At 32.9% G+C, this 26,024-nt stretch overlaps 1 protein-coding gene across 3 annotated transcripts in view; it reads left to right on the top strand.

Moving 5' to 3' along the window:
- Positions 1–26,024, top strand: part of ATRNL1 (attractin like 1) — a 760,501-nt gene that overhangs the window by 122,389 nt on the left and 612,088 nt on the right. For all 3 annotated transcript variants that reach the window (XM_041742630.1, XM_041742631.1, XM_041742632.1), the window contains exons 11-15: positions 13,782–13,866; positions 14,772–14,980; positions 15,992–16,110; positions 20,171–20,303; positions 23,948–24,129. In XM_041742630.1, coding sequence (XP_041598564.1) covers positions 13,782–13,866; positions 14,772–14,980; positions 15,992–16,110; positions 20,171–20,303; positions 23,948–24,129 — 728 coding nt within the window. The remainder of the gene's footprint in view (positions 1–13,781; positions 13,867–14,771; positions 14,981–15,991; positions 16,111–20,170; positions 20,304–23,947; positions 24,130–26,024) is intronic.

The following is a 26,024-nucleotide window of genomic DNA, read 5'->3' as shown; positions in this document are numbered from 1 at the left end:
GCAAGGCTGCTTACAAGTGTAGACTGAACTTGTGGCAGAGCTATTCCTTACCCTGGCGTGTACTCACAGCTGGCAGCCTTTCATGTTGTTCAACATGTGGGCTGAAGCAGTATTCCCAGGACTGAAATATACTACCTTCAGAATCCAAAGAGACCTACTGGATGGTTTACTTTCTGCTTTTCATGGGAATTATAAGATGTAATAATTGGTCTTTCAATTCAGATGAGCTGTCTTAGAATGCTCCTGACCACTGGATCCCTAAATATTTTACTCTTTTGAAATCTGAATCATTGTAGGTTTTATCTTCCACCCATCAAAGCATATATGTCTTAACAAGGTCTTCATTGCATAAGCCATTCTTACTCATCTGGCACAGAGTAACGTCATTAATGTAGTCTAACAATATAATGTTCTGCAAAATGTCCAATTGGACCAAATGTGTCTTATGTTATGACAAAAGGAGGGAGAGTTATATGATCCTGAGGCAAAATTGTGAATGTATACTATTTTTTATTCCATATGAAGGCAAACTGTTTTTGATTCCCTTTTCTGAAAGGTTTAGCAAAGAACACATTTGCCGAAAATATCCATGTTAATCTGTTCTAATAAAGATACACATTTTACATAGTGACTGCAGTTTGGGCTACTACTTGGTAGTAGGCTCTTGTCATCCTCAGGCTTTGTTTAGTTTGCATGGCCCAGACTGGTGTTTTAAATGGAGATTTGGTGGGGTCTGTTATCCCTGCGTTCTTTAGATTCTTTAGAGTAATATGAATTTCTGCCACACATACCCTCCGGAATGCAACATTAAATTTTAACTTATTATCCAGGTGGTAGTTGTTTCAAAATTTCCACTTGATCTTTTCCACTGTGATAGCCAAGGACCCAATGCCACTGTTGTGCCATTTGCTGGAAACATCCAGGGCATGACCACTGCATAGGTCTGCAGACCTAGTGGCTCATTTTGAACGAGACCTTGGCCAGGATGTTGTTAATTACCTTATTGCATTATATCCCTCCTGTAAAGAGAGGTGATGATGACACTTTATATCTGTGGTGTTGGTGCTAACTCAGATCTGTGTCCAACTATACTTGAAATGTTCGTGTTGCTTTTTCCTCTAGGTTAGAGCTATGCCATGAAATGACCATGGGTGCCTTTGATGAAGAAATAGGAGAGTTATTACCATGTACACTTACTATGGTACTGCAGGGTCCTTCCTCCTAGGTATCAGAATTTTAAATATATCAAATCTGGACTTCAGAAATGGCTGAATTCCAGAAATTGAGCAATAAATTGTGACTTTTTATTGCAGCATCTACCATCAGCCTTCTGATCATGCATCCTTGATTTCTTCTGATGATATAAGTTAGGTAGAAATGCCCTTGTTGGCAACCTATTTTGCTTCTAGGGATGCTGTGGTTTATTAAACATCTTTATAATTTTTAATAGGTTAGTCTCCTAGACTGACACTCCAGCTTTGCTGGTTATTATAAATATTCCCCTCTACTTGGATTGGATTCTGATAGTTAAGTGTCAACAGTTGGGCTCTATTGTCCTATTTATTGTCTCCATCATTGAGCTCAGTTCTGTTACGGTTTCCCCAACCATCAGCTTTAGCCAGTGGAGGAGAGCCAGTACATTCTTATTGATTCTAGTGTCCCTTTCTCTATCTCATTCTTCATGGCTTTCGTAAATGGCATGCCCTCTGGCCCTTTCTATAGATACAATGACCTAGTAGGTTTTCTGGTGTTATATTAGTATATCTACTTCAAAACGCCCATATTTCTAGCCTTTTTATCCCTGCTTTTACTCTTTGCTATGGCAGTTCTAGCATTTTGACTTGACTTAGCAAGGGCTGTATTTTTTTCTGTTCCTAAGGGTCTTCTTTTTCTTTTTTTAGCTTTACTGAGGTATAACTGACAAAATTATAAGATATATAACATGTACATTGTGATAATTTGGTATATATATACATTGTGAAAGGATTCCTCTTGTGTAGTTAATACATCCGTAAGCTCACATATTTTTCCTTTTTTTAAAAAAAATTTTTGATACTCTTTCTAGAGTAAGTTCTCCTTCAGCAAATTCCAATTATACAATACTGTGTTATCAACTATAGTAACCATGTTATATATTAAATCCTCATACTTGGTTCATTTTACAATTGTAAGTTTGTATCCTTTTACCAACCTCTTCTTATTTCCCATATTCCTCAGTCCCTGGCAAACATTTTTTAACTCCTTTTCTATGAACGTGATTTTTTTTTTTAAGATTCTACATATTAAGACAAATACCATGTAGTATCTGACTTATTTCACTTAGCATAATATCCCTAAGGTCCATCCATGTTTTTTTAAATATCAGGATTTCTTTCTTATGGCTGAATAATATTTCATTGTGTATGTATATGTATATATACTTATACATATATAAATATATAATACATATACATATATATGTAGATATGTCACATCTTTTTTTTTAAACATTTTTTAAAATTTTTATTTATTTATGATAGTCACAGAGACAGAGAGAGAGAGAGAGAGGCAGAGGGAGAAGCAGGCTCCATACACTGGGAGCCTGACGTGGGACTCAATCTTGGGTCTCCAAGATTGCGCCCTGGGCCAAAGGCAGGCGCCAAACCGCTGCGCCACCCAGGGATCCCCACATCTTCTTTATCCATTCATCCATTGATGAACACTTTGATTATTTCCATACCTTGGTTTCTGTGAATAATGCTGCAGTTAACATGGGAGTGTAGATATCTCTTTGATATCTTGTTTTCATTTTCTTTGGATATATGCCCAGAGGTGGGATTGCTGGATTATATATGGTAGTTTTATTTTTTTATTTTTTTATTTTTTATATGGTAGTTTTATCAACACATGATATCGCTTGCCTTTTTGATGATAGCCATTCTAACATGTGTGAGATGATAGCTTATTGTGTTTTTGATTTGCTTTTCTCTGATAATTAGTGATATTGAGCACTTTTTCTTGTACCTGTTGACCATTTGGATATATTCTTTGGAAAAATACCTATTCACTTTGTCTATTCATTTTTTATTGGATTTTCTTTTGTTTTGTTTTTGCTCCTGATTTGTGTCAGTTCTTTATATATTTTTGTATATTAACCCCTTATCAGATATATGATTTGCAGATATTTTCTCCCATTCTTAGGTTGCTTTTTCACTCAGATGATTGTTACCTTTGCTGTAAATAGGAGTCATTTTAATAGTGTGCTCATACCATCTCCTGGCGTCCTTGTCAGGGCATAAATACTGCATGTGCTTTTAAATCAGAAGAGTGCTTTTATTTCTTTTAAAGATATTTATTTAATTACTTATTTACTTATTTACTTATTTACTTATTTATTTATTTATTTATTTATTATTTATTTATTTATTTAATGACACACAGAGAGAAGTAGAGACATAGGCAGAGGGAGAAGCAGGCTCATTGCAGGGAGCCCAATGTGGGACTTGATCCGCAGACCCTGGATTATGCTCTCAGCTGAAGGCAGATGCTCAACTGCTGAACCACCCAGGTGTCCCCAGTAGAGTGCTTTTAAATCAGTAAACTCACCCTAATCTAGTGTAAGGTTCTGGCCTCTTGGATCAATCTCCCCTTATTACTTAGTACTGTGTGTACTTCCCCAACCTCTGCCGATATTTGCTGTCTGGGTCTTATAGATAGTCTCTTTCTTTCCTTAGCAGTCCCAGATTTGCCCCTCTGAATTATAGAAAAAGATAATGAAGGGCACCTGAGTGGCTGAGCTGGTTAAGCATCTGACTCTTGATTTCAGCTCCGGTTGTGATCTAGAGGTCATGAGATTGAGCCCCACATCAGGCTCTGTAAGGCGTCTGCTTGAGATTTTCTCCCCCTCTGTCTGCCCCCCCAAATAAATACAATATTAAAAAAAATTAAATAATAAAATAAAAAGATGATGAAAGGCTGAGAAAGCCTGAGGGCTTCCTTAATACCACATATAAGAGGCTGCCATATGTAGAAGGTCTGCAAATTAGTAGTGTATTAGTAATTACTATTTTCAAACATCTGATACCTTCACACTTGCTAGAATATGCCCTTCCTTTGGCATACCTTCCTAATTTACCACTGGTATAAGTTTTAGCAGTTGATGGCCATCTGGTGGCAGCAGCTTTCTGTATTACACCTACCACCAGTGATGGGTTCTTCATAGCCAGCCTGATAGTATGTGATTCAGCTCGCAAACTTCCTCTTATTTCCTGCTCTTCTTGTATCACTCCTGGTACCAGCCATCATAGTTTGGGTTCTCTATGAAGCAGACTCTGAGATAGAGTTTAGTGTTTATGATGTTCATTGAGAGTACCCTTTGGAAGAGATCAGTGCCTTTGGAAGAGGTAGGGGGAGGGATGCCTGATTGGCTCAGTGGTTGAGCATCTGCCTTTGGCTCAGGGCATGATCCTGGGATATGGGATTGAGTCCCACATCGGGCTCCACGAGGGGAGCCTGTTTTTCCTTCTTCCTATGTCTCTGCCTTTCTGTGTCTTCATGAATAAATAAATTTAAAAAATCTTAAAAAAAAAGAAGAGGTAAGGGGAGAAAAGAGGATTTAACAAAAGGAAAAATTGAGTTGTAATGCTGGACAGATAACCTTAGTCAAACACACAAGGATCTCTGGAAGTGAAATGGTTGATATGTTGGGATGAAGTGACAGGACCTTTAAAATCCCATGTTGAACAGCAGTTGTATGTGGGTCATCCTTAATAAGATGTGTCCTTGAGTGAAGTGGCCCAAAGATACTGAGGCAATTGCTGAAGTAATTTGTAGCTGTTGATGCTCTCCCAGCAACAGAGACAGTTCCTTCCTTGAATGAGGTCTCGGCAGCACATATTTATCTCCACTGTAAATCTCAAAGTTTCAGAGGTTAAGACCAATAAAAGTTAATTTCTCACTCATGCTACATGGCTAATGTTGATTAGCAGGCAGATAAGCTTATTGTCATCACTAGAGACCAGGACGAAATTTCATTTTCTTTGGTTGGATCCATCTGGAAATAAAGGTGTCACTTTAGCTTGCATTTTGTTGGCTAAAAAAAGTCATATTATCACACTTCTAGGAAGTGTGAGAGTTTAATTTTACTATAGGCCCAAAGGAAGAGAACTGGAATTATTTGTTAAATAACACCAATATGTATATAACAAATATTGTTTGTAATTCTTTTTAAACTTTTAGTATAATTGAAGGTGATGTCTTGCAGATAGTAACAAAGCCTTCACCTCCTACCATCACATGTGTTAAAAGGCAACCAACTTTTGTAGTAGAAGTTTGTTGTACTATTACTGGTCTGAGTTAATTATTCTCATGTATCATTAATATATTAATGATACATGAGAATAATTAACTATTTCTCTGTAGGGACTTGTGTACTTTAAAAACATTTTATTTTTTTGGTTTCATGAAATTAATGTTTATGTTGAAAAGTGTATTTTGATGATGTAGTGAGGCAGTATAATGTAGTAATTAGGAAGACCTGGTTTTGAATATGGATTCTACCATTTAATGAGTTTAAGGAAGTTACCAAACCTCCAAATACTATTTCCTTATCTATAACATGGTGACAAAAACATTTGCTCCTTAGAGTTATTTTCAGAATTAAATATTATATAGCTTTGATAAGCAATTAGCATATTGTTTTTATTAGGTAAAAGGTTATGACCACTTATCTTAGGAAATTTATCCATTTAAAAAGACTATGAAGGTTTTATGTATTTTTCACTTAATTTTATATATTAGTATAGTAATTTTTAAAAACATCTAACTTTTAGAAGCAACTATGTGCTTTTCCTTTTTCAGAGGAGGCCTCCCATAGCATTTTTTATATGTCTCTCTTAATACTTATCACATCCTATTGTCATCCCTTCAGAGCAAGAATTCATTCTCATTCAGGTTTATATCCATAATGTCATTGTGTCATTGGATCTTCATTACATCTAAGTTGATTTACTTAAATAATAATCATTCTTTTTCCTTCCCTCATCTAAATTTGTTAACCCAAATCTCACAGATTCTTTTTCCTATTCTTAGTTAAGAGCAGTTGATGAATTCTCAGTCTTCCTTACTTGAGATTGAAACACCCAGGTTAATTAATCTTTTACTCTTTGTTCTATTTTTCAAGATATACCATTATGAAAAAATACATGGTTTGGAGAACATTCAGAAGATAACTCCCTGATCTTCAGCATGGTTACTAAATTGAGATGTTTAATTTTTAAATGTGTAAAGAAATATTACCTTAATAGGAAGAAACTCCGTGGATAAATCTGGAAACCCCATGCTCCTGAGTTTTGAGCCTTGCTCACTTACATTAACTGTGTGGGATCAGTAGATATGTGGTCTGATCAGTTAAATCCCACTATTTCACTGTCTTAGACAAGCTCCCAGTACTCTTTCCATTTCTTTGTGAGTTGAGTTGGAGTTGTTTCTCTCTCGTGGGCTTTTTATTTATTTATTTATTTATTTAGAGTTTTAAAGTATTTCTGTAAATGGGTGTGCTTGTGGGCCTGAAACAAAGTTTGATAAAAAATCTACACAATTAGTTGTTACATTCCCAAATCCCCTACTTCAGCTTGTGATGAGTGTCTGCCATGTTTCTACTCTGTTAGAAGACAGAGGTTTACTCTTCGTGAATGTTGACCCAGGTACCAGAACATGGTTGAGGATGTCTGTACAATTTTGGAAATAGTGGGACTTAGGGCAAGTATACATACTTACAAAGGAAACCTCTAAGTCTTTCCTTCTACTTATGTCCAGAATCCTATTAGCCAGGATTATAGCTTCTAGGTAGGAGATTGGAGGATTTACCTCAAAGAATCTAACGAGCCCAAAAGAAGGCCTGTACAAAAACTAACATTTGGAGGTCTTCAACTGAAATGGTCCAACCTCATCAAAATTTCCACACTGCTATATAGTATATAAGAAAAGGATATATGAAAGCTATTAAGACACTAAATCTTAAAGAGTTCTTATAACAAGGAAAAAAACATTTTTTTTCTTTTTCTTTCCAATTTTTTGATGTCTATGTGAGATGATGGATATTAAGTAAACTGTGTTTAATCATTTCACTAAGTGTATATATGTACATGTCAAATCATGTACACCTTAAACTTATACAGTAATATATATCGGTTGTATTTCAGAAAGCAAACAAACAAACAAGAAGTATTCCAACAGTCAACAACAATATGTCTTGGCCAAGCACAAAATTTCCAGTTTTGTTGTGCCCACTCTTAAATTTGAAAGGGCAGTTAGTTATTATAGACATTCACAAAAAGCTGCTGAATATGATGAAAATATCAAACAAATAGGAAAAAATAAGAAAACAAAAGAAACTGAGATAATACTGGAAGGAGATTATAACTTCAATCATAAACCGAAGATGTCACATTTATAGAGTAAAAATGTGACTTAAAAATAGATCATTCAGTAAACAAAAAAATGGGGCTTTTGAAAATAAAATTAGGATACTAAATTAATAAATTTTAAGATAAAATGAAGTATATGTTCCAAAAGTATTATGAACAAAGAATAGATGTAAAATAGGATAAGAGAGATGAAATTTAGATGATTATAACAGAAAATTTGCTGTCTGAATAATAGGAGGGGCCAAAATAAAGAACAGAAAATTTTAGATGAGGAAATTATCAAATGAATAATTCAAGAAAATATCTGGGCTTGAAATACATGAATTTTAAGAATAAAAGATGTCACTAAGCCCCAGAAGAGACTCGCAGCAAAACTCATCATGAAAAGTAGAGGCAGGGCAGCCTGGGTAGCTCAGCAGTTTGGCACTGCCTTTGGCCCAGGGTGTGATCCTGGACACTCAGGATCGAGTCTCATGTCAGGCTCCCTGCATGGAGCCTGCTTCTCCCTCTGCCTGTGTCTCTGCTTCTCTCTCTCTCTCTCTCTCTCTCTTTTTTTTTTTTTTTTTGTGTGTGTGTCTCTGCTTCTCATGAATGAATAAATAAATAATATCTTTTTTTTAAAAAAAAAGAGTCACTCGACACACTGCAACCCCACCAGGAACTCCAGATAGCTCCTTTAAAAAAAAAAAAGAGAAAAGTAGAGACAGAAAGAAGACCCTAAGAGCTTATATATTTAGAGAAGGAATAGTCCTAATAGTCATGGGACTCAGTAGGATAGCGCCTTGCAAAAGCAAAACCAGGAGCCAGAAGATTAGAGAGTAATACCTTCAATATCTGAAAATGCTTTCCAAGTTAGTGTACTAAGCCTGATCAAATAATCATATACGTATTACAGTGAAATAAAGTCACTTTCCAGAATTGCAACCTCAGAAATTTACTTCCAATGTACGCTTTCTCTGGAAGATGTAGAATTATGTCTCCTACTGATAAATTTGACTAGATAAATAAAAATTGATAAAACTTGAAGTCCAAGAAATAGAGTAAATAATAGGACGTGTGCAGAGAATCCTTAGAATTTTGCAGGAGGCCTAGAGACAAGTTTGAATTATAAAAAAAATATGGAATTTTGTGGGGATGTCTTAAAGTAAATAAAGCCACTAGATAGCTTGATATATTAGAAAATATTGTGAAATGGTGGATACGTTTCGTAAAGAGTCAGGGATGTAATTAGCAGTATATCTATAGAAATCTAAGCAAAAAAAATTTGCAGGAAAAATAGAAAGTTGTTCAAGGATAAAATGAATTATAATATGCTATATTGGCTCATCTATATGTAGAATAATAAATAATAAATATTTAATATTGGCCTAAAAATTATAAGTACATGAGGAGGATGGAGGGAAGAGAAGTATATGTGTATATGTCTGCATAAGAGTTAAATCTTCATCTTTTAAAGAGAAAGAGTTATTATCTGAAACTAACAACTAAGTGTGCCATTTAGAATAGGAACATAAATAAAAAACAAGCTCCTTCTAGTTTTTTTACTTAGAATTTAAAGTGCTTACCTCTGTGATTCAGGAGTAACATTGGGAAGATAGGGAGTAGGAGAGTTTTTTGTGATAAACCTTGTGGGATTATTTGACTTTTAAACTTTGCACATACATATGTTTGGCTAAAAACAAGCAAAATAAGAACATGCCACAATAGTATACAACCAAACTAAGTTGGGCATAAATTAGTGGGTAATAAATGTTACAATAATGGTTCTGGGAAGATTGGTATATGGTAATACACAGAAAAATCTGGGTAACATGATATATGGGAAAAGTTAAATTAGATCCCTGGAATAGATGCAAAAATAAGTTCCAAATGGATTGAAGATCAAAATAGCAAAAGCCAAACTATACCTCTGTTAGAAGAAAATTAGAGATTATCTTTAAAATCTTGAGTTAAGAAAAAAAAGAATAAATCATGAAGTAAATGGTAGGTTTGATCAAATTTTTGTACAAATATTTGTAAAATAAGACTCCATAAACTACATGAAAAGGCAAATCACAGCATAGGAGAATATATATTAATGCATATAATTAGCAAATGATTGGTATTTATAACAATTCTTAAAATTATTAAAAAAAAATCTTGGGACACCTGACTGGCTTAGTCAGAAGAGCATAGGACTCTTGATCTGAGGGTTTTAAGTTTGGGCCCCACATAGAGTGTAGTGATTACTTAAAAATAAAATATTTATAAAAAAATCAAATAGAAAAATGGGCAAATACTTGAAGAGTGATCTTATAGAAGGGTGAAAAAAAAGGCCTATTAATGTGAAAACATGCTTGATCTCACTAGTATCAAAAAAATTAATCAGATTGGTAAAAATTTAAAAATCTGAGAGAACTACATAATGGCAAGAATGTGAAATAAGAAGAGCTATCATACATGGCTGTTGTTAATTTAAGTCAGTGCAACTACTTTGGGGAGCAAATTGGTAAAATCTAGTAAAACTGAACTGTGTCTTTCCTTAAACCTAGTAATTTTCCTTTTGAAATTTACCTGGAGAAACTCTCAGAATTTGCAAAAGAAAATGTGTGTAACCATGAACAAACTAAAAGGACTTGTAGGAAAAATCAGAAAAAAAGTCTAAATGACCTTTAAAAGGATAGATATATTTTGGCATAATCATAATATGGAATACTATAACATGATTAAAATGAAAACATAGCATCACATATATGCATAAGTTTAAATGGGTTGTTTAATAGACATTTTTCCAAAGAAGATATACAAATGGCCAATAAGGACACAAAAAGATGCTCAATATCACTAATCATTTGAAAAATGCAAGTCAAAACCACATTGAAATACTACTTCACATTCATTAGGATGGCTATTATCAACAAATAGAAAATAGCAAGTGTAAGTGAGGATATAGAGAAATTGGAATCCTTGTGCATTCCTTGTTGGAATGTAAAATGGTATAGTGGCTATAGAAAAGAGTACGGTTGTTCCTCAAAAATTTAAACAAGATTTAACCATTGAACCCAGTAGTTCCACTTCGGGTATATACCCAAAAGAATTGAAAGCAAGTACAAGAATGGATATTTGCACACCTATGTTCATAGCAGCATCATTCACAATAGTCAAAATTAAAAGTAACCTAGTTGTCCATTGATGGATGAATAGATGAACAACATGTGTTATATACTTACAATGTAGTATTATTCAGGTTTTATTTATTTTTTTAAAGGTTTTATTTATCCACTCATGATAGACAGAGAGAGAGAGAGAGAGAGAGAGAGAGAGAGGCAGAGACACAGGCAGAGGGAGAAGCAGGCTCCGTGCCAGGAGCCCGACGAGGGACTCGATCCCAGGACTTGATCCCAGGACTCCAGGATTGCGCCCTGGGCCAAAGGCAGGCGCCAAACTGCTGAGCCACCCAGGGATTCCCCCTTATTCAGGCTTTAAAAAGATGGAATTCTGACACACGGCACAATGTGGATGAACCTTAAAGACATGGTGAGGGAAATAAGCCAAAGACAAAAGGAGTAATACTGTAATGATTTCATTCATCTGAAGTGCTTAGAGTAGTCAGATTTATAAACAAAAAAGTTGAATGGTGATTGACAGGGTCTGGGAAAGAGGAGAATGGAGAATTATTTAACAGGTACAGAGTTTCAGTTTTGCAAAATAAGAGAGTGCTGAGGTAAATGGTCATGATGTTTCCAAAATGTGAGTGTACTTAATGTCACTGAATTGCACACTTAAAAATGGTTAAAATGGTGAAAAACAAAAACAAAAACAAAGAGCAAAACAGTGGGTTGAAAATAAGCTACAGAAGGATCCATATTATATAACATAATATATCTTTGTATTAAAAAAAGCTTTACCATCTACAAAAATTACTATATGTATCATATATAGAAACACTGATAAGCAAATACTGAATAGTAACTGCATCCAAAGAAGGAAGACCTAAAGAAGCTTGAGTTGGGATGAGAGTACACAGGGAGCCTAAGTCATATCTATATTAATTGATTTCTTTAAAAAAATCTGTAGTAAATATGGTCAAGTACTGGATTTGACAAATTTGGGTAGTGGTACACAGGTGCTTGTAATGCCGGGTTTTTTTTTTTTTTCTGTTATATGCACTGAAAAAATTTCATCTTTTACCAAAAGAAATTGGCTTATGGAGTTAAAAAAAAATCTTCAGAAAGCCAAATTGTTAGTTAATGCTTGTCTTCATCCTTAGCACTTTTTTTTTCTAACTCCTTAGTTTTTCTGAGCATTTTCTGTGGTTTTCATCTTGAAAATATGCTCTCCCTTTGGCTCATTTGTGTTAGATAGTGGGCCAGGTTACTTACCTGTTAGACCTAGGTAAGCTCAGATTGTTGGGTCAGTTTGTTTTCTGGACTCCAGATGCCCCCAAATGATCTTAAAGATTCTTCTTTGGAGATTTTTTATAAGAAACTGGTATCTGGCAGTCTTACTCCTTCATCTGACTCTTCTATTTCATTTCTTTGAAGCATATTCAGGTTTCTAATTCCATTGTTGGAATACTACAGTCAACACAATTTGTAAATCACTGACCCTGTGTGTATGTGGGGGGGGCGGGGGTGCGGGAAAGGAGGGTTGGAAGGAATGATTGAAATCTATCTGCCCTGACTTATAAACTGTCTCTAACATTTTCATCTCTTTCTTTTTCAAAGCCCATGCCTCCTCCCTTCTCTCTAAAGGGAGTAATCTTTTAAAACCTACTACAAATATACTTTTAAATATCAAATATTTGTAAATATAATTTATAGAAAAACAAAGGTAGTCAAATGGGCCTTAAGCAAATTATTAACTTCTCCTACATTTAATTTTTCATTTCCAACATATAATAAATAATACCTGCACAATCAGCTTCACTGGATTCTTACACAATGACCATTTTAAATTATGTAGATGAATGCACTTTGGAAGTATTATAGTACTGTGCACGTGTAAGCACACTTCTTAAATGAACTGTAACATGTAAAATTGACCAGGCTATTAGTCCTATGTGTAGGCCTCTTTAATATTATTTCCTAAAATGTGATATTCAGAGCATTGGCTCTTAGGAATGTTAATGTAAAAAGTATTACATGAAACATAGTACTCCTGTGGATAAAATATTGGGAAAAGACTGGGTTAGGTATAGTTATTCTATTTGTCTGTACTCTCTCTTTTGAGAGTGTTTAATAGGCCTACAAAATAGATGTATTTTGTGAGGTAAAGAGAGATTATACAAACTAAGGAAAACCCTCTTTTGGGGGATTTATGTTCTTTGGAATAGACTTTAGGAAAACAATTCAAGATGTATTTTATTGCTCTCCATCTCTAGTTTCATTTTCTAAACTATGATTTTGGTTCTTATAACTTCTTTGGTTTCATTAGTAATCATTGAATTAAAACCAAATTATTATTTTGTTACCAGTGTTATAATCACATAAATAGGAAACATGTAATTTATACAATTTCTTTAGAGCTAACTGTATTTCAGATTATTTTCTTGTTCCAAAAAGGCTTCTAAACTACCTAAAAATAAAATTTGTTTTTAAAATCTTATTACATCTATATGTTTTTATTAAATACCACTGCCTATCTTTAGATATGTCATGTCTAAGAAGATGAAATCTAAGAAAAGAATGTCCCTAGTCACTGAAAACTGAATCACTTGACACTGAATCACTCGACATCTCAAAAGCTGTATTGGTATATGTGTCAATTTTGAAGCTAAGTTATATTGAAATGATACAGTTGTCTATAACCATTTTTCTTTCCATGTTTTTTATATAGCTCATGGATTATTTAGGTTTTTTATTTTTTCTCATTTTTAGCAACTGAAGTCATTCTCTTTTGCATAAAATGAACACCATTATTTTAAAATATCAAATCATCAAAATGATTTAAATATTTTATTTTGATTCCATTTTTAGGCATTATTTCACTGAATATTGTATATTGCATTTAATATCTTAAGTATGCATATAAAATTTGGTTTAGTAATTTAACTTTCTAAGAGGTTTGCCCAGTTTTGACATTCATGAAGTTTACTATATGAGCCTTGATTTAATTATCCTCCAATATAAAGTACACCTAATATTTTTTACCTTTCATTTTCATTGTTCTCATATACTTAAATTTACTTGTGGGAATTTTATGCAGAAGTTGTTTTAATTTAAGGAACGATGCTAGTTTGAATAATGATACTAAATTGTAGGTCATGGCAAATTAATGAAAGGCTTCCTAATTTTAATTATTGTATCTTTAATTTGACCGAAGATTGTTTTATAGTATTTGTCTTAATTTATTGTTTTATTTCATTTTTTGTTTTGCTCTTCTCTTTTTTTCTAGCTTGTGATGAATGGAAAATATTACCAAAACCAAATCTTCATAGAGATGTCAACAGATTTGGGCACTCCGCCGTTGTTATTAATGGGTAATAGATGTGCATTTATCAGTCACACTATCTCCATATTTTGTTACTCTTTTTAAAAATTATCATTTATCATTTATACTTAATGGCATTGGGTATCCCTACTCTACCATGGAATACATTTTGGCTTGTTAACCATATCCTTCATTCTTTTGTGTTCAAATATATTTAAGCGAAAGGGGAGCAGTCAAAGAAAGTGGTAGTTGAATTAATTTAATAATTGTCTGGACTTTTCAAACTGAATTTTTGAATATCTTTTTGATTATTTTACTCTTGGGTTTTTCTATTTTATAAGAGGATAGTAAAACATTGAAACATAGACTCTGTATCCAATATCTATTTTTTAAAAGATTTTATTTATTTATTCATGAGAGACACAGAAAGAGAGGCAGAGACAGGTAGAGGGAGAAGCAGAGCCCGATGCAAGACTTGATCCCAGGACCCTGGGACCATGACCTGAGACAAAGGCAGATGCTCAACCACTGAGCCACCTAGGCATCCCAAATATCCAATATCTAAATTCATTTTCAGTATTCAGAAATTATAATTTTAGATAGTTGTTCTAAAGTGTATCTTATCCATGAACAGCTGTTTTCTTTTTCTCAAAAAATTGTTTGCTACCTTGGTAAAATGTAAAATGTATATTTAAATTTATTTTTGAAACTAATATGTTAGGGAGCCTGGGTTGCTTAGTTGGTTAAGCATCTGCCTTTGGCTCTAGTCATGGTCTCAGGGTATTGGGATTAAGCCACGTATGGGGTTCCCTGCTCAATGGGGAGCCTGCTTCTCCCTCTTCTCCCCACTTGTGCTCTCTTGCTATTTGTCTCTCTCTCTCAAATAAATATATAAAATCTTTTTTAAAAAAGAAACTAATATTGTTTAAGATTCTTTATTTTTTTTCCCAATAGGTCCATGTATATATTTGGAGGATTTTCTAGTGTGCTCCTTAATGATATTCTTGTTTACAAGCCTCCAAATTGCAAGGCTTTCAGAGATGAAGAACTTTGTAAGAATGCTGGTCCAGGAATAAAGTGTATTTGGAATAAAAATCACTGCGAATCATGGGAATCTGGGAATACTAATAATATCCTTAGAGCAAAGTGCCCTCCTAAAACAGGTAAAGTTTTTTTTTTCTTCCCTCTCTGGCATAATGGTTCTCTACTGGGCTAGAAGGAGTAATGCATTTTGCTTATAAGATTTACCTTAGTATAGCTTTTAGAAATTAAAATGTCACAATCCTCTAATTAGGAATTTTAATGTTTGAACTTAGCAGTGATTAATAATTTAATATTTTTATAAATTATTTTTAGTGTTCTCTTTTTAATTATATACGTAATATTATACATACCAATATTTTATGTGTAACGTGAACTACTTTCCTATATAAGTAAAAAATGCTTTAAAGTATACCCTAAGAAATACTGTTTTTCTAAGAAATGCAATAAAATAATTTATTTGCATTTGGTAGTTTTTTTTCTTTCTTTAATATTGCCAAGCCAACCACAGAGTTAAAAGATTTTCTAGAATTTTGATGATTAATGTTTGATGATTAATGTTTTAGTTTAATAACTTTTATAAAATATTGAATAGGTAGATCAAACATATGAAAAATTATTAGTAAATATTTATTTATAAATGATTTAGATAAGTCAATTCAACTTTCTTTAAATGAGTGGGAGTATTATGCATTTTTTGTACTATAATTGGTGATGTATTTTCAGGGTTTGCTAGTATATGATAACTCAGATGACTCTAAATATCTTTATGAAGAATAATAAACAATGAGTGTTTGTTACAATGTTTCTTTTAGATGTGTAGTAATGCTTTTTTTTTTTTTTTTTGTAAGTCTTCCCCCCACCCCCATAATGAATAAAGTTTAAATGGCAGTAAGATCTTGGTAGATTGCATAATTAAAATGAGGGTAGGAAGTATCTTGAAACTTACACAATTCAAATTCAATATGAAGTTTACCTCATATTGAAGATGTTATTTTGATATTGTTGGTCATATTTATGTTGTAAAAAAGTTTGTCTTAGGGATTCTTAAACAGATGTTAAAAATGTGTGAATTAAGAAGTGTGACATTTTCTTTCTCATCCTGATGCGTTCATCTCCCATTTGTCCTGCAGCTGCTCCTGATGACAGATGTTACAGATATGCAGACTGTGCCAGCTGTGCTGCCAATACCAATGGGTGCCAATGGTGTGATGACAAGAAATGCATTTCAGCAAACAGTAACTGCAGTGTGGTTAGTATTTATGGGCAAATGGTGACGTTGTTAACCTTGCTGCTTTCTAATCATTAGCTTACTGTTCAGTAGCATTGTACAGATAGCATTTTTTCACATCAAGACACTTGAGGGAGTCACTCACTATGTTGTAAATTCACTCTAGTTTCTTGCTCAAATTTGTCAGCCTACATTCTAGTAACTTTTACTTCCTCCTGTGTCTTTTAAAAAAAGATTATAAGTGTAGTCTTGTGTGGTGATAGACATGTGATATAGGTAAGTAAGTATAAAGATTATTTCCATGGGATTCTTGTCAGACATGCACATGCACGATGGTGGTGTGGTCTGATGTTTTGTTTACATGCTTTGTGTTTAAGTTTAACTGGAGGTTGACTTTCCCTTTATCTGTGTAGATGAGTGGTTCTCAACCAGAGTTTTGTGCCTTAACGGACATTGGCAGTGTTTATAGACATTTTTGGTTGTCACAACTGTGGCATCTTGAAGAGGCCAGGAATGCTGTTAATTCTGTAATGCATGAATTCTCCCACAAAAAACAAGTCTCTAACTCAAAATGTCAATAGTGATAACTTTGAAAAACCTTACCTTAGGTAGACAATTGAAAAAACTGATAAAATTAACATTTATGGTAGATGAAAATTGAAAGCAAAAATTAACGTTTTTAGTAAGTAGTATCAAAATATCTCATGTTTTTAAGATGTCAACAAATTGAAAGAAAAATTTCAGAAAGTATTAACAAGTATAGCATTAAAAGAATTGAAAACTGTAGCAGGATGAGGATTCTCTTACTGGGCTGTAGGTTAAACAACTAAATGATGTGCTTACAGATTTTCAACTAAATGTAACATACAACTAAATGTAAAATACATTTTAGTTGTATATAGTTGTTACAAAATAAGAAACATTATTTCTTTTTTTGAGTTTCTATTAATAATCAAAAGTATTCACTTGCTTTTAACGATACCATGCAGAGGTAAAATGTAAAGAAAAGGAAGTTTGAAAACTAAGTAAAATTTATTGTATCAACAAAAATTTTCTTCAATAAACAGTCATATTTCAAAATAATTGTTTTATGGTTCTGTACTAAAATAATATTCAAAACTTAAAATGGAAAAACATTTTCAGTTATTGACTTAGCAGATGAAACTTTTGGTTTTATATGTATGGTGTTGGTATATACTTTCCAGTGATATAAGTTGCTTTAATAACAGATATACTTCAATTTTATTTGAGTTTTGTTAATAGGACCTGACTCTGCTTTGAAAATTTGAATTACTTTTTAATATTTGCATTAATATTTACCTAATGGGGGTTATCTTAATGAGTAATGTGGAAATAGGAGTTAAGTAAAATAAAGCATGGGAATAAGGGAATAAAGTGAAGAATGTTATTAAATAAAAATTATAGGCGGAGTGTGTTTAAAGCTCTGTTGGATGGCTCTGAATCTAGACATTGTGTTTAGACATTTATACTAAATGAAAATATGCGTACCTTAAAAATTGTTATATAAAATGCTATCAAGTATTCCTTTCATAAAGTGACCTTATACTTTATATTTTATTTTTCATAATGATGTGTAAACAAGGAAGGCACTGGGTGAGATAGTCTAAGTGAGCAGATGGTATTCACTTGTAATTTAGACTTTGACGTAATGTCTTTTAGACAGTTTTATCAGAATGTCTGGTGATTAAGCTAAACCCCAATGCTAATGGTTACAGAAAGGTCTGTGAGATTTAGTGTAAATGGTGTCTACTGATACCCTTTTTTGTTATTTAGTCATACTTATTCCAGGTTGGGTATTTTGTGCTCTAACAGTTCAAACCTGCTTACTGATCTGGTTCATTAGACCAAAAAATATCAGCCATCTTTCAGAATAACAGTCAACTTTCTTTCATCATTGATTAAATTAGTCCTGTGTGTGATTGAAATATAATTTCATCTATTGTGCTGGTTCAGTGTCAATAGATGACTACCGTGTGTAATGAAGAGCAGTTGAGTTATTTGGATGGTGACTCTAATGACACTATTGTTACTATAAAGACTGGCATTAAAACTGTTCTTGGGCAGCCTGTGACCCAGTGGTTTAGTGCTGCCTTCAGCCCGGGGTGTGATCCTGGAGACCTGGGATTGAGTCCCATATCAGGCTCCCTGCACGGAGCCTGCTTCTCTCTCCACCTGTGTCTCTGCCTCTCTCTCTCTCTCTCTCTGTCTCTCTCTGTCTGTCTGTCATGAATAAATAAATAAAATCTTAAAAAAAATGTTCTTTCTTTTCTCCTAATAAGTTGTTTAGGAATTCCCTTGTCATTTTTACAGGTTATTCTATTATCAGATGATTTGAGGAAATTTCCTTTACAGTGAGCTAACAAATGTTTGGAGCTATATTCTTTTTATTTTTTAAGATTTGATTTGTTTATTCATGAGAGACACACAGAGAGGCAGAGACACTGGCAGAGGGAGAAGCAGGCTCCTCGCAGGGAACCCAATGCAGGACTCCATGCCAGACCTCAGGATCTCTGAGCCAAAGGCAGACACTCAACAGCTGAGCTACCCAGGCATCCCAGAGCTATATTCTAATAATGCTAAGATTTATATTCTATATGAAGACAGAAAGCTATGAATTAGAGAAAAAGTAGCAATAAAAAGTATGTATGTTCTGAATGAAAATGTAGTGGTTGAATAAGAGTCACAAAGTACTTTGAGATTTTAAAAAATGTATCTTCTCTGATTTTTCTGGATGAATAAAGACAAACATTGGTATACAGCTATTTTTTTATCTCTTACCTTAGATTATATATAATTTGATTGCTTCAAAGAAATGAATGTCTTTGGAACTGAGGTGACTGCAGTGTATTTTACGGGGGGATATACAGTAGTTTATAAATTAATACTTGATGGGTGACATTTAAATTATTTAAGAGGATAGAAGTTGCTTCAACCAATTTTATATGTGGGAGAGGTAAAATTGAATTTTATCTGTTAACTTTATTGACTAAAAAGAAATATTTAGCTCTCTTAGTTAATATCTAGTTAAGCATCTATAGAGAAAAAAAGATTGAAGTGGGGCTCAGGGTTCAGCATTAAGTCCTTTACATTTTTTCCCTCAAGAGTCATGGAAAGAATTAAGCCAAAAATTTTGATCATAAGTGTTGATGACATCATGTGAAACATCTGAACCTTGGCATATATAGGGAACTCCCACCAGAGTTCCTATGTTGCCTATTTTTTTTAAAAAAGATTTTATTTATTTATTCATAGAAACACAGAGAGAGAATGAGAGGCAGAGATACAGGCAGAGGGAGAAGCAGGCCCCATGCAGAGAGCCCGACTTGGGACTTGATCCAGGGTCTCCAGGATCACGCCCTGGGCTGCAGGCAGTGCTAAACTGCTGTGCCACCGGGGCTGGCCCACCCCCTTTTTAAAATCTTTAACCTTTAATCTCTTAATACTGGAATTTAGTTGACATATGATTATATTGTATAGTAGGATTGATCAAAGTCTAACTTCTGCACTTCTTTGTAGCCATAAAAAGAAAATTTGACAAATAAAGGAGAAACATAAATTAACCAAAATGATTAGTGTTTGGGAAAGTAAAATTAATTTGAGTCATTGTGAAAATAATTTGTCTTATTGGATGTATTTGGTTTTGATAAAGTATATTTTTACTTTTTTACTACTTATCATTTCTACTTTATTTCTAGGGGTTTGCATGATAGTTTTATTATGACTAGAATTATTTCATGTGATCATGAAGAGAAATGACTCTCTGCATAGGCTTTATTTATTGAATCAGAAACCTGTTATTAGATTCAATAGAAAATATTTTCATTAGATGGTTTCTATTTCAAATTGTGGAATTTGCACATTTTTTCCAATAAGCGTATTTGTAGTTCTAACAACTATAGTTTAGAGAAATGAGTAAAAGAGATTCTGATTTAGTAGAACTGCATTTGGGGTTAGAAATCTGAATTTTACAATCACCTGGTAATTTATATATACATCGAAGTTTAAGAATTATTGCTATACAAAGGTGAAAAATAACATATTTTATCTTTTAACTTTCCAGTCTGTGAAAAACTACACCAAATGTCATGTGAGAAATGAGCAGATCTGTAATAAACTTACTAGCTGTAAAAGCTGTTCACTAAACTTGAATTGCCAGTGGGATCAGCGACAACAAGAATGCCAGGCTTTACCAGGTAAAGATTTCAGTTTGGTAACTGAATTTTATAGTCCACAGATGAGTACCATTATAGGAAAGAGCATTAAGTAAGAACATTCCAGTTTCTAAAATTAAATCGATAGCAAATAAACAGTAATATTGGAGTAATAATAGTATTGTTTCTATAGGAAAAAATTGTATGTTTGCTTCCAATTCTTTAAAGATGTTCAGGATTTCTTGTATTTATTATATTAGTGACTTGATCAGAATCCTTTTCAATTAAAAAAATTGTATCTAAAAACAGAAAATAATAAATACTCAGACTAATACTCTAATTTACTAAATGTTAACATTTTGACCTATTTGATTTGTTTTTTAAATGCTTTCTATCTTTGAAATTCTGGGAACTATTTTTTACTGACTACTTTTTTATTACAATTACAATATCTATAATTTTTATGTGATTTAATGAGAATCTAAGTTTTGTAAACCACAGAAAAGCCCATTTTAAAAAAGCAATTTCAATTTATTTTTTACATTTAACACTCTTCTTAGTAGACCCTAAGTACTCCTCTTTTAAGTATAAAAGATATAATCACAAAATAGAAAAGTAATAGAGATATTTAACCAGCTCCATCTTCTTGTTATACAGGTAAACTGAGACATAACTGGTTAAGTGACTTGCTCAAAGCTGCATGGCTTGTAAAAGGCTGATGTAACTACTAGCTGGGTGTTCTATTTCTGTCCAGTTTTTGCCTTTATCTCTTAGTTTTGTTTTATTATTTTCAAAGAAAAATTTCTGTGCCTATGTAATTCTAAAAAGTCCTTGAAAATCCCATCAAAGGATTTATGTCATGCTTAGAAGTTCATGTAATAAAATAAAAATTAGGTTGCCCTTAAAAGTACCATTCAGACTTTAGAATGTTAATTTAAATTTTGGATTTTGTTTATATACTGACCTTTAAATTTTTTAAACACTGTTATATGCATGTGTGTTCACTTTGAAAAAATTAGAGAATATTAATACAGTTCTAGATTTTGAAAAGCAATAGTAAGATGACACTAAACGTAAAAGTTATATTGATATCTAAGTGTTATATTCTAAAATCAACATGTAGATATTAGTAAAAATATTTACCAAGTTCCTTTAAAAATCTTGGACCAAGGAGTACCTGGGTGGGGCAGTCAGTTAAACATCAACTCTTGGTTTTGGCTCAGGCAATGATCTCAGGGTTTTGAGATCAAGCTCTGCCCTGGGCATGGAGCCAGCTTAAGATTCTCTTCTTCAGCCCCTCCTACCGTGTGCACACACACACTCTCAAATAAATAAATAAATGTTTTAAAAAAAAATCTTTGACCAAAATAAGATTTGACTGAAGGGGTATATAATACATATATTTAAAGGAAGATTGCTATAATAAGAAGGGAATTTGATTGCTAGTGGAAGTTTGGAAAAATAAGTGAAGTTGCATTTGGTAGTACCCATCTACTCATTGCCCAGGAAAGAATGTTGGTTTGGTATATTGGCTCCACTTGGCCAGGGCATCTTGAAGAATGATAAATACCATACAGTAAATACAATAAAAATCACATTATAAACTAACTTCCCTTGTTCTATATTCATATTTACTCAGCAGCAAATTGGGTATATACAGTTTGTTTTCCACTCATCTTATTTCGAGGAAGTGACAATTGTTAAATGATAATTCCACTCTTTTGAAGTATTACTATGTTCTAGGCACTGTTCATGGTACCCAATTCAATAGAACAGCAGTTATTAAAGAATAGGAGTCCCCTGCTCATTGACTCTTTCAGAGGATTCATGAAGTCAAAACTAGTAACACTAAGGTATTATTTGCTTTTTATTTATTTATTTTTTTAAAATTATATAGTCCTTTTTTAAATTTTTTAAGTAGTCCTTTTTATTTTTATTTTTTTTAATTTTTATTTATGATAGTCACACAGAGAGAGAGAGAGAGGCAGAGACACAGGCAGAGGGAGAAGCAGGCTCCATGCACCGGGAGCCCCACGTGGGATTCGATCCCAGGTCTCCAGGATCGCGCCCCCGGCCAAAGGCAGGCGCTAAACCGCTGCGCCACCCAGGGATCCCTATTTGCTTTTTAAATTCTGATTCTGTCATGGGTTTACTATGGAGCTTTCCAAAAGCTATGTGATATAGAATTCCAGTAGATTCAGAAGTAGATAGGAGAATACATTTGTCTTTTATTAAATCAGCACTACAGAGATTTGCAAAAATGCAAAACAGTGCTACACTTTTCACTATTCTTTTTTCTATTTTGAAGACTATAATTCTTTTAAAATAAAATCTACTTTTTATTTTAAGTTAAAATGTTTTCCCCCCATCGTTTTATTAAGAAAAATTTCAAATGTACAGAAAACTGGAAAGAATCTTAGAGATGACACCCACCCAAAACCCTTACCCAGATTGTACATGAACATTTTCCTTTCTTTATGCCTGATCTGTCTGTCCATCCCCCTATTCATTTATCAGTCTATCTTATTTTTTTGATGTCAGTAGTCTGATTTGAATTGTCAGCTTCTCTTTCACAGGGAGAGAATTTGATGACATGTCTCCTGTGGGCCTGTATGTAACATAAAGGCACAAACCTCCCAAAAGCTAGAAGAGTGTTTGCAATGAATTTTTAAATTAAAATTTTAAGTTAATAAATAAATATATTTTTAAATGGCCAGTTTTAATTTTTAATATAGTCAAAGCCAATAGATAAAAAATGCATAAAGAAAAGATCTATGAGTCCTTAATAATTTTTAAGAAATAAAGGGGTCTTGAGACCAAAATGTTTGAGAATTGCAGCTTTAGAATATTTCCAGAAAATTTATACTACTGCATTTAAACCTGAGAGGGCAAAAGGCACTGATATATGTGATATGGAAACTGAAATGTAGTCAAACTTTATAGATCAGTGTATTAATGAAGCACTGCATTATTAACTAGTGTACACTAGAGCATAACTTTTTAATGTATTTCAAAATGGTTGTTTTAGAAAATAGACACTGTTTTAAGATCAACTTGTATTCTAAGGATAAACCACTGTTATTGAGTAGTATGTTTAAATGTTAGAAAGACCTGAATATCTGTGTTTAAAAATAAACATTAGAAAGCAAAGATTATAGCTTCTTTGTTAAACATAAAAGAAATGAGACTTCTTTCCCCACAGTTATAATTAAAGAATGAAAGAACCTAACATGTAAAAATAGTGCACCTGGGCTATGGAAATTAGATACGAGAGTAGGAATAACTTTGAAATTACTTTTGTTATGTGCTGGTTATTTTTCTTTAAAGTGATCTTATAGAATATAAATTGGACTTGGAGATGTAAAAATAGTAGTGATTTTTATTAGTTGAGGTACCATATGCTACACTAGGAAACCTAGCAGACAGTCAACACATTTTAATAGATGTTATAGCCATACCCTATATTATGCTCAAGAACTAAAGAAAAAAATAGGATCTTCTGTTTTTATTCTTCATCAAACTATTAGATAAATTTTGTTTAGTAAATTATATTGATATCCTTAGAATTTTTAATCACTGAAAGTTACTTAGATACAGAAGTTGTATTTAGAATTCTAAAATAACTGAAAAATATACATGCCTTTTGGTAATCTAAAAATAAGATATAACTTTTTTTTTTTGACTAGCTCACCTTTGTGGAGAAGGATGGAATCATATTGGTGATGCTTGTCTTAGAATCAATTCCAGTAGAGAAAGTTATGACAATGCAAAACTTTATTGCTATAATCTTAGTGGAAATCTTGCTTCATTAACAACCTCAAAAGAAGTAGAATTTGTTCTGGATGAAATACAGAAGTATACACAACAGGTAACAACTCTACTTGTTTATATCATGGAAATATGCAGAAAGTCCTATAATCACTAGCAATGGTTCATTCCTTTTGTTTTTAAATAAATTATTTTGGGCAGCCCAGGTGACTCAGCGGTTTAGTGTTGCCTTCAGCCTAGGTCGTGATCCTGGAGACCTGGGATCAAGTCCCACATCGGGCGCCCTGCATGGAGCCTGCTTCTCCCTCTGCCTGTGTCTCTGCCTCTCTCTCTCCCTCTCTCTCTCTGTGTGTCTCTCATGAATAAATAAATAAAATCTTAAAAAAAAAATAAATTATTTTTATTAAATCTTGGAAGTAAAGTGGAACTGACTTTGGAAGTCAATTGGCAGTGGACTTAATCTGTATATATATTTGAGAATAAGATTTTCTAAATTACTCATCTTGCATTTTACATAGTAAACCACTGCATTTCTTACCAAGTGATCATTTCATATGAATAAATACACTTAAAATACATGTGTATAAAATTTACAAATTTGTTTTGAAGGGTAATTACTTCATAACTTGAGATGTCCCTTATAATTACAACACTAGAGGGATGTCTGGGTGGCTGAGTCAGTTGGAGTCTGACTCTTGGTTTTGGTGCAGATCATTATCTCATGGGTCCTGGGATCGAGCCTTTACTGGGCTCCGTGTTCAGGGCAGAGTCTTTTTGGGATTCTTTCCCATTTTTTCTCTTCCTCCCTCAGCTCATGCTCTCTCTTTCTGTCTCTCAAATAAATAAAAGTAATTAAAACACTAGACTAACACATTGGTTACATTGCATATTCTTAAATATTTTGTGTGTCTGTTGTAAGTTGGGTTTTTGGATTATGCTTTTTTTTCAGGTGTAGATTTGCTTGAAATAACATGATAAAGGTTAGCAGAAATAAAATCAAATTTTAAAGTATGTGGAAACTATTGGAACATAAAGCACTTGGAAACTGCTTTCAATATTTCAGGGGAATTAGAATATTTCTTTGGAAACTCTATCAAAATATATTTTATAAGATATTTCTAAGAGGAATTTACAGTATTTATTTTCTACTCTTGGGTTGTTAAAATCTAGTCAATTCTTAAGTAGATTTTATAAGGAAGTTTGGAAATAATTTACTAAACCTAGTTTTGGAGTACTTTAGTTCATGTATTTACTTGAAATGTACTAATATAAACTGTCATAGCATCATAGCATATTTATGTATTTTGTTTCAAAAATAAAATTAGAACTGAAAATAGATCAAGGTATGATCAGATAAGTGATAAGACTAAATAATTTTAGATGCCTTAAATCTGTAGTTTGTAGTTGATTTGGCCTAATGTTTAAGATAAACACACACAACATACACATAGACACCCTATGGTAAATAATGCACCAAGTGGCATAATTTCTTTTTTTTTTTTTTTAAGTGGCATAATTTCTATACAAATAATGTATGTATGTCTATAATGCAGCTGTTACTTTGAAGACTCTTGGGCCAGATCTCAACAACTTTGTCTTGACTTTCAGTTATGATTTTTATTTGGACAAATAGTCTATTGGTACAAATGACCAATTTCTACCAATAGACTACCAATTTATAGGTATTTTAGAAATTATTACCAATTACTTGCTATAGAAATACTTAAGTAATGTTTTCTAGGAGTAGCTGATTTTAAAGAAGCATTGAGAATTGTAATCAAAGTGATGGAGAGGGTGCAATTGAACATACTGCTTATCTTTAAAACTTAGTAGCAAGTTATTCTCTCCAGCTCTGTATTCTTCATCTGTAACAGGTTAATAATCATAGCTATTTTGTAGATTTATTGTGAGAAAAAATAAACTAATGTATATAAAGAATATAAATTTTATTTTTGATTGTTTACAGTAATTATGGTTTACATTTGGAGGATTGTT

The sequence above is a fragment of the Vulpes lagopus genome, chromosome 2 (genome assembly GCF_018345385.1).
Source record: "Vulpes lagopus strain Blue_001 chromosome 2, ASM1834538v1, whole genome shotgun sequence".
Classification (NCBI taxonomy): Eukaryota; Metazoa; Chordata; class Mammalia; order Carnivora; family Canidae; genus Vulpes; species Vulpes lagopus.
This window is presented reverse-complemented; position numbering and strand designations above follow the sequence as displayed.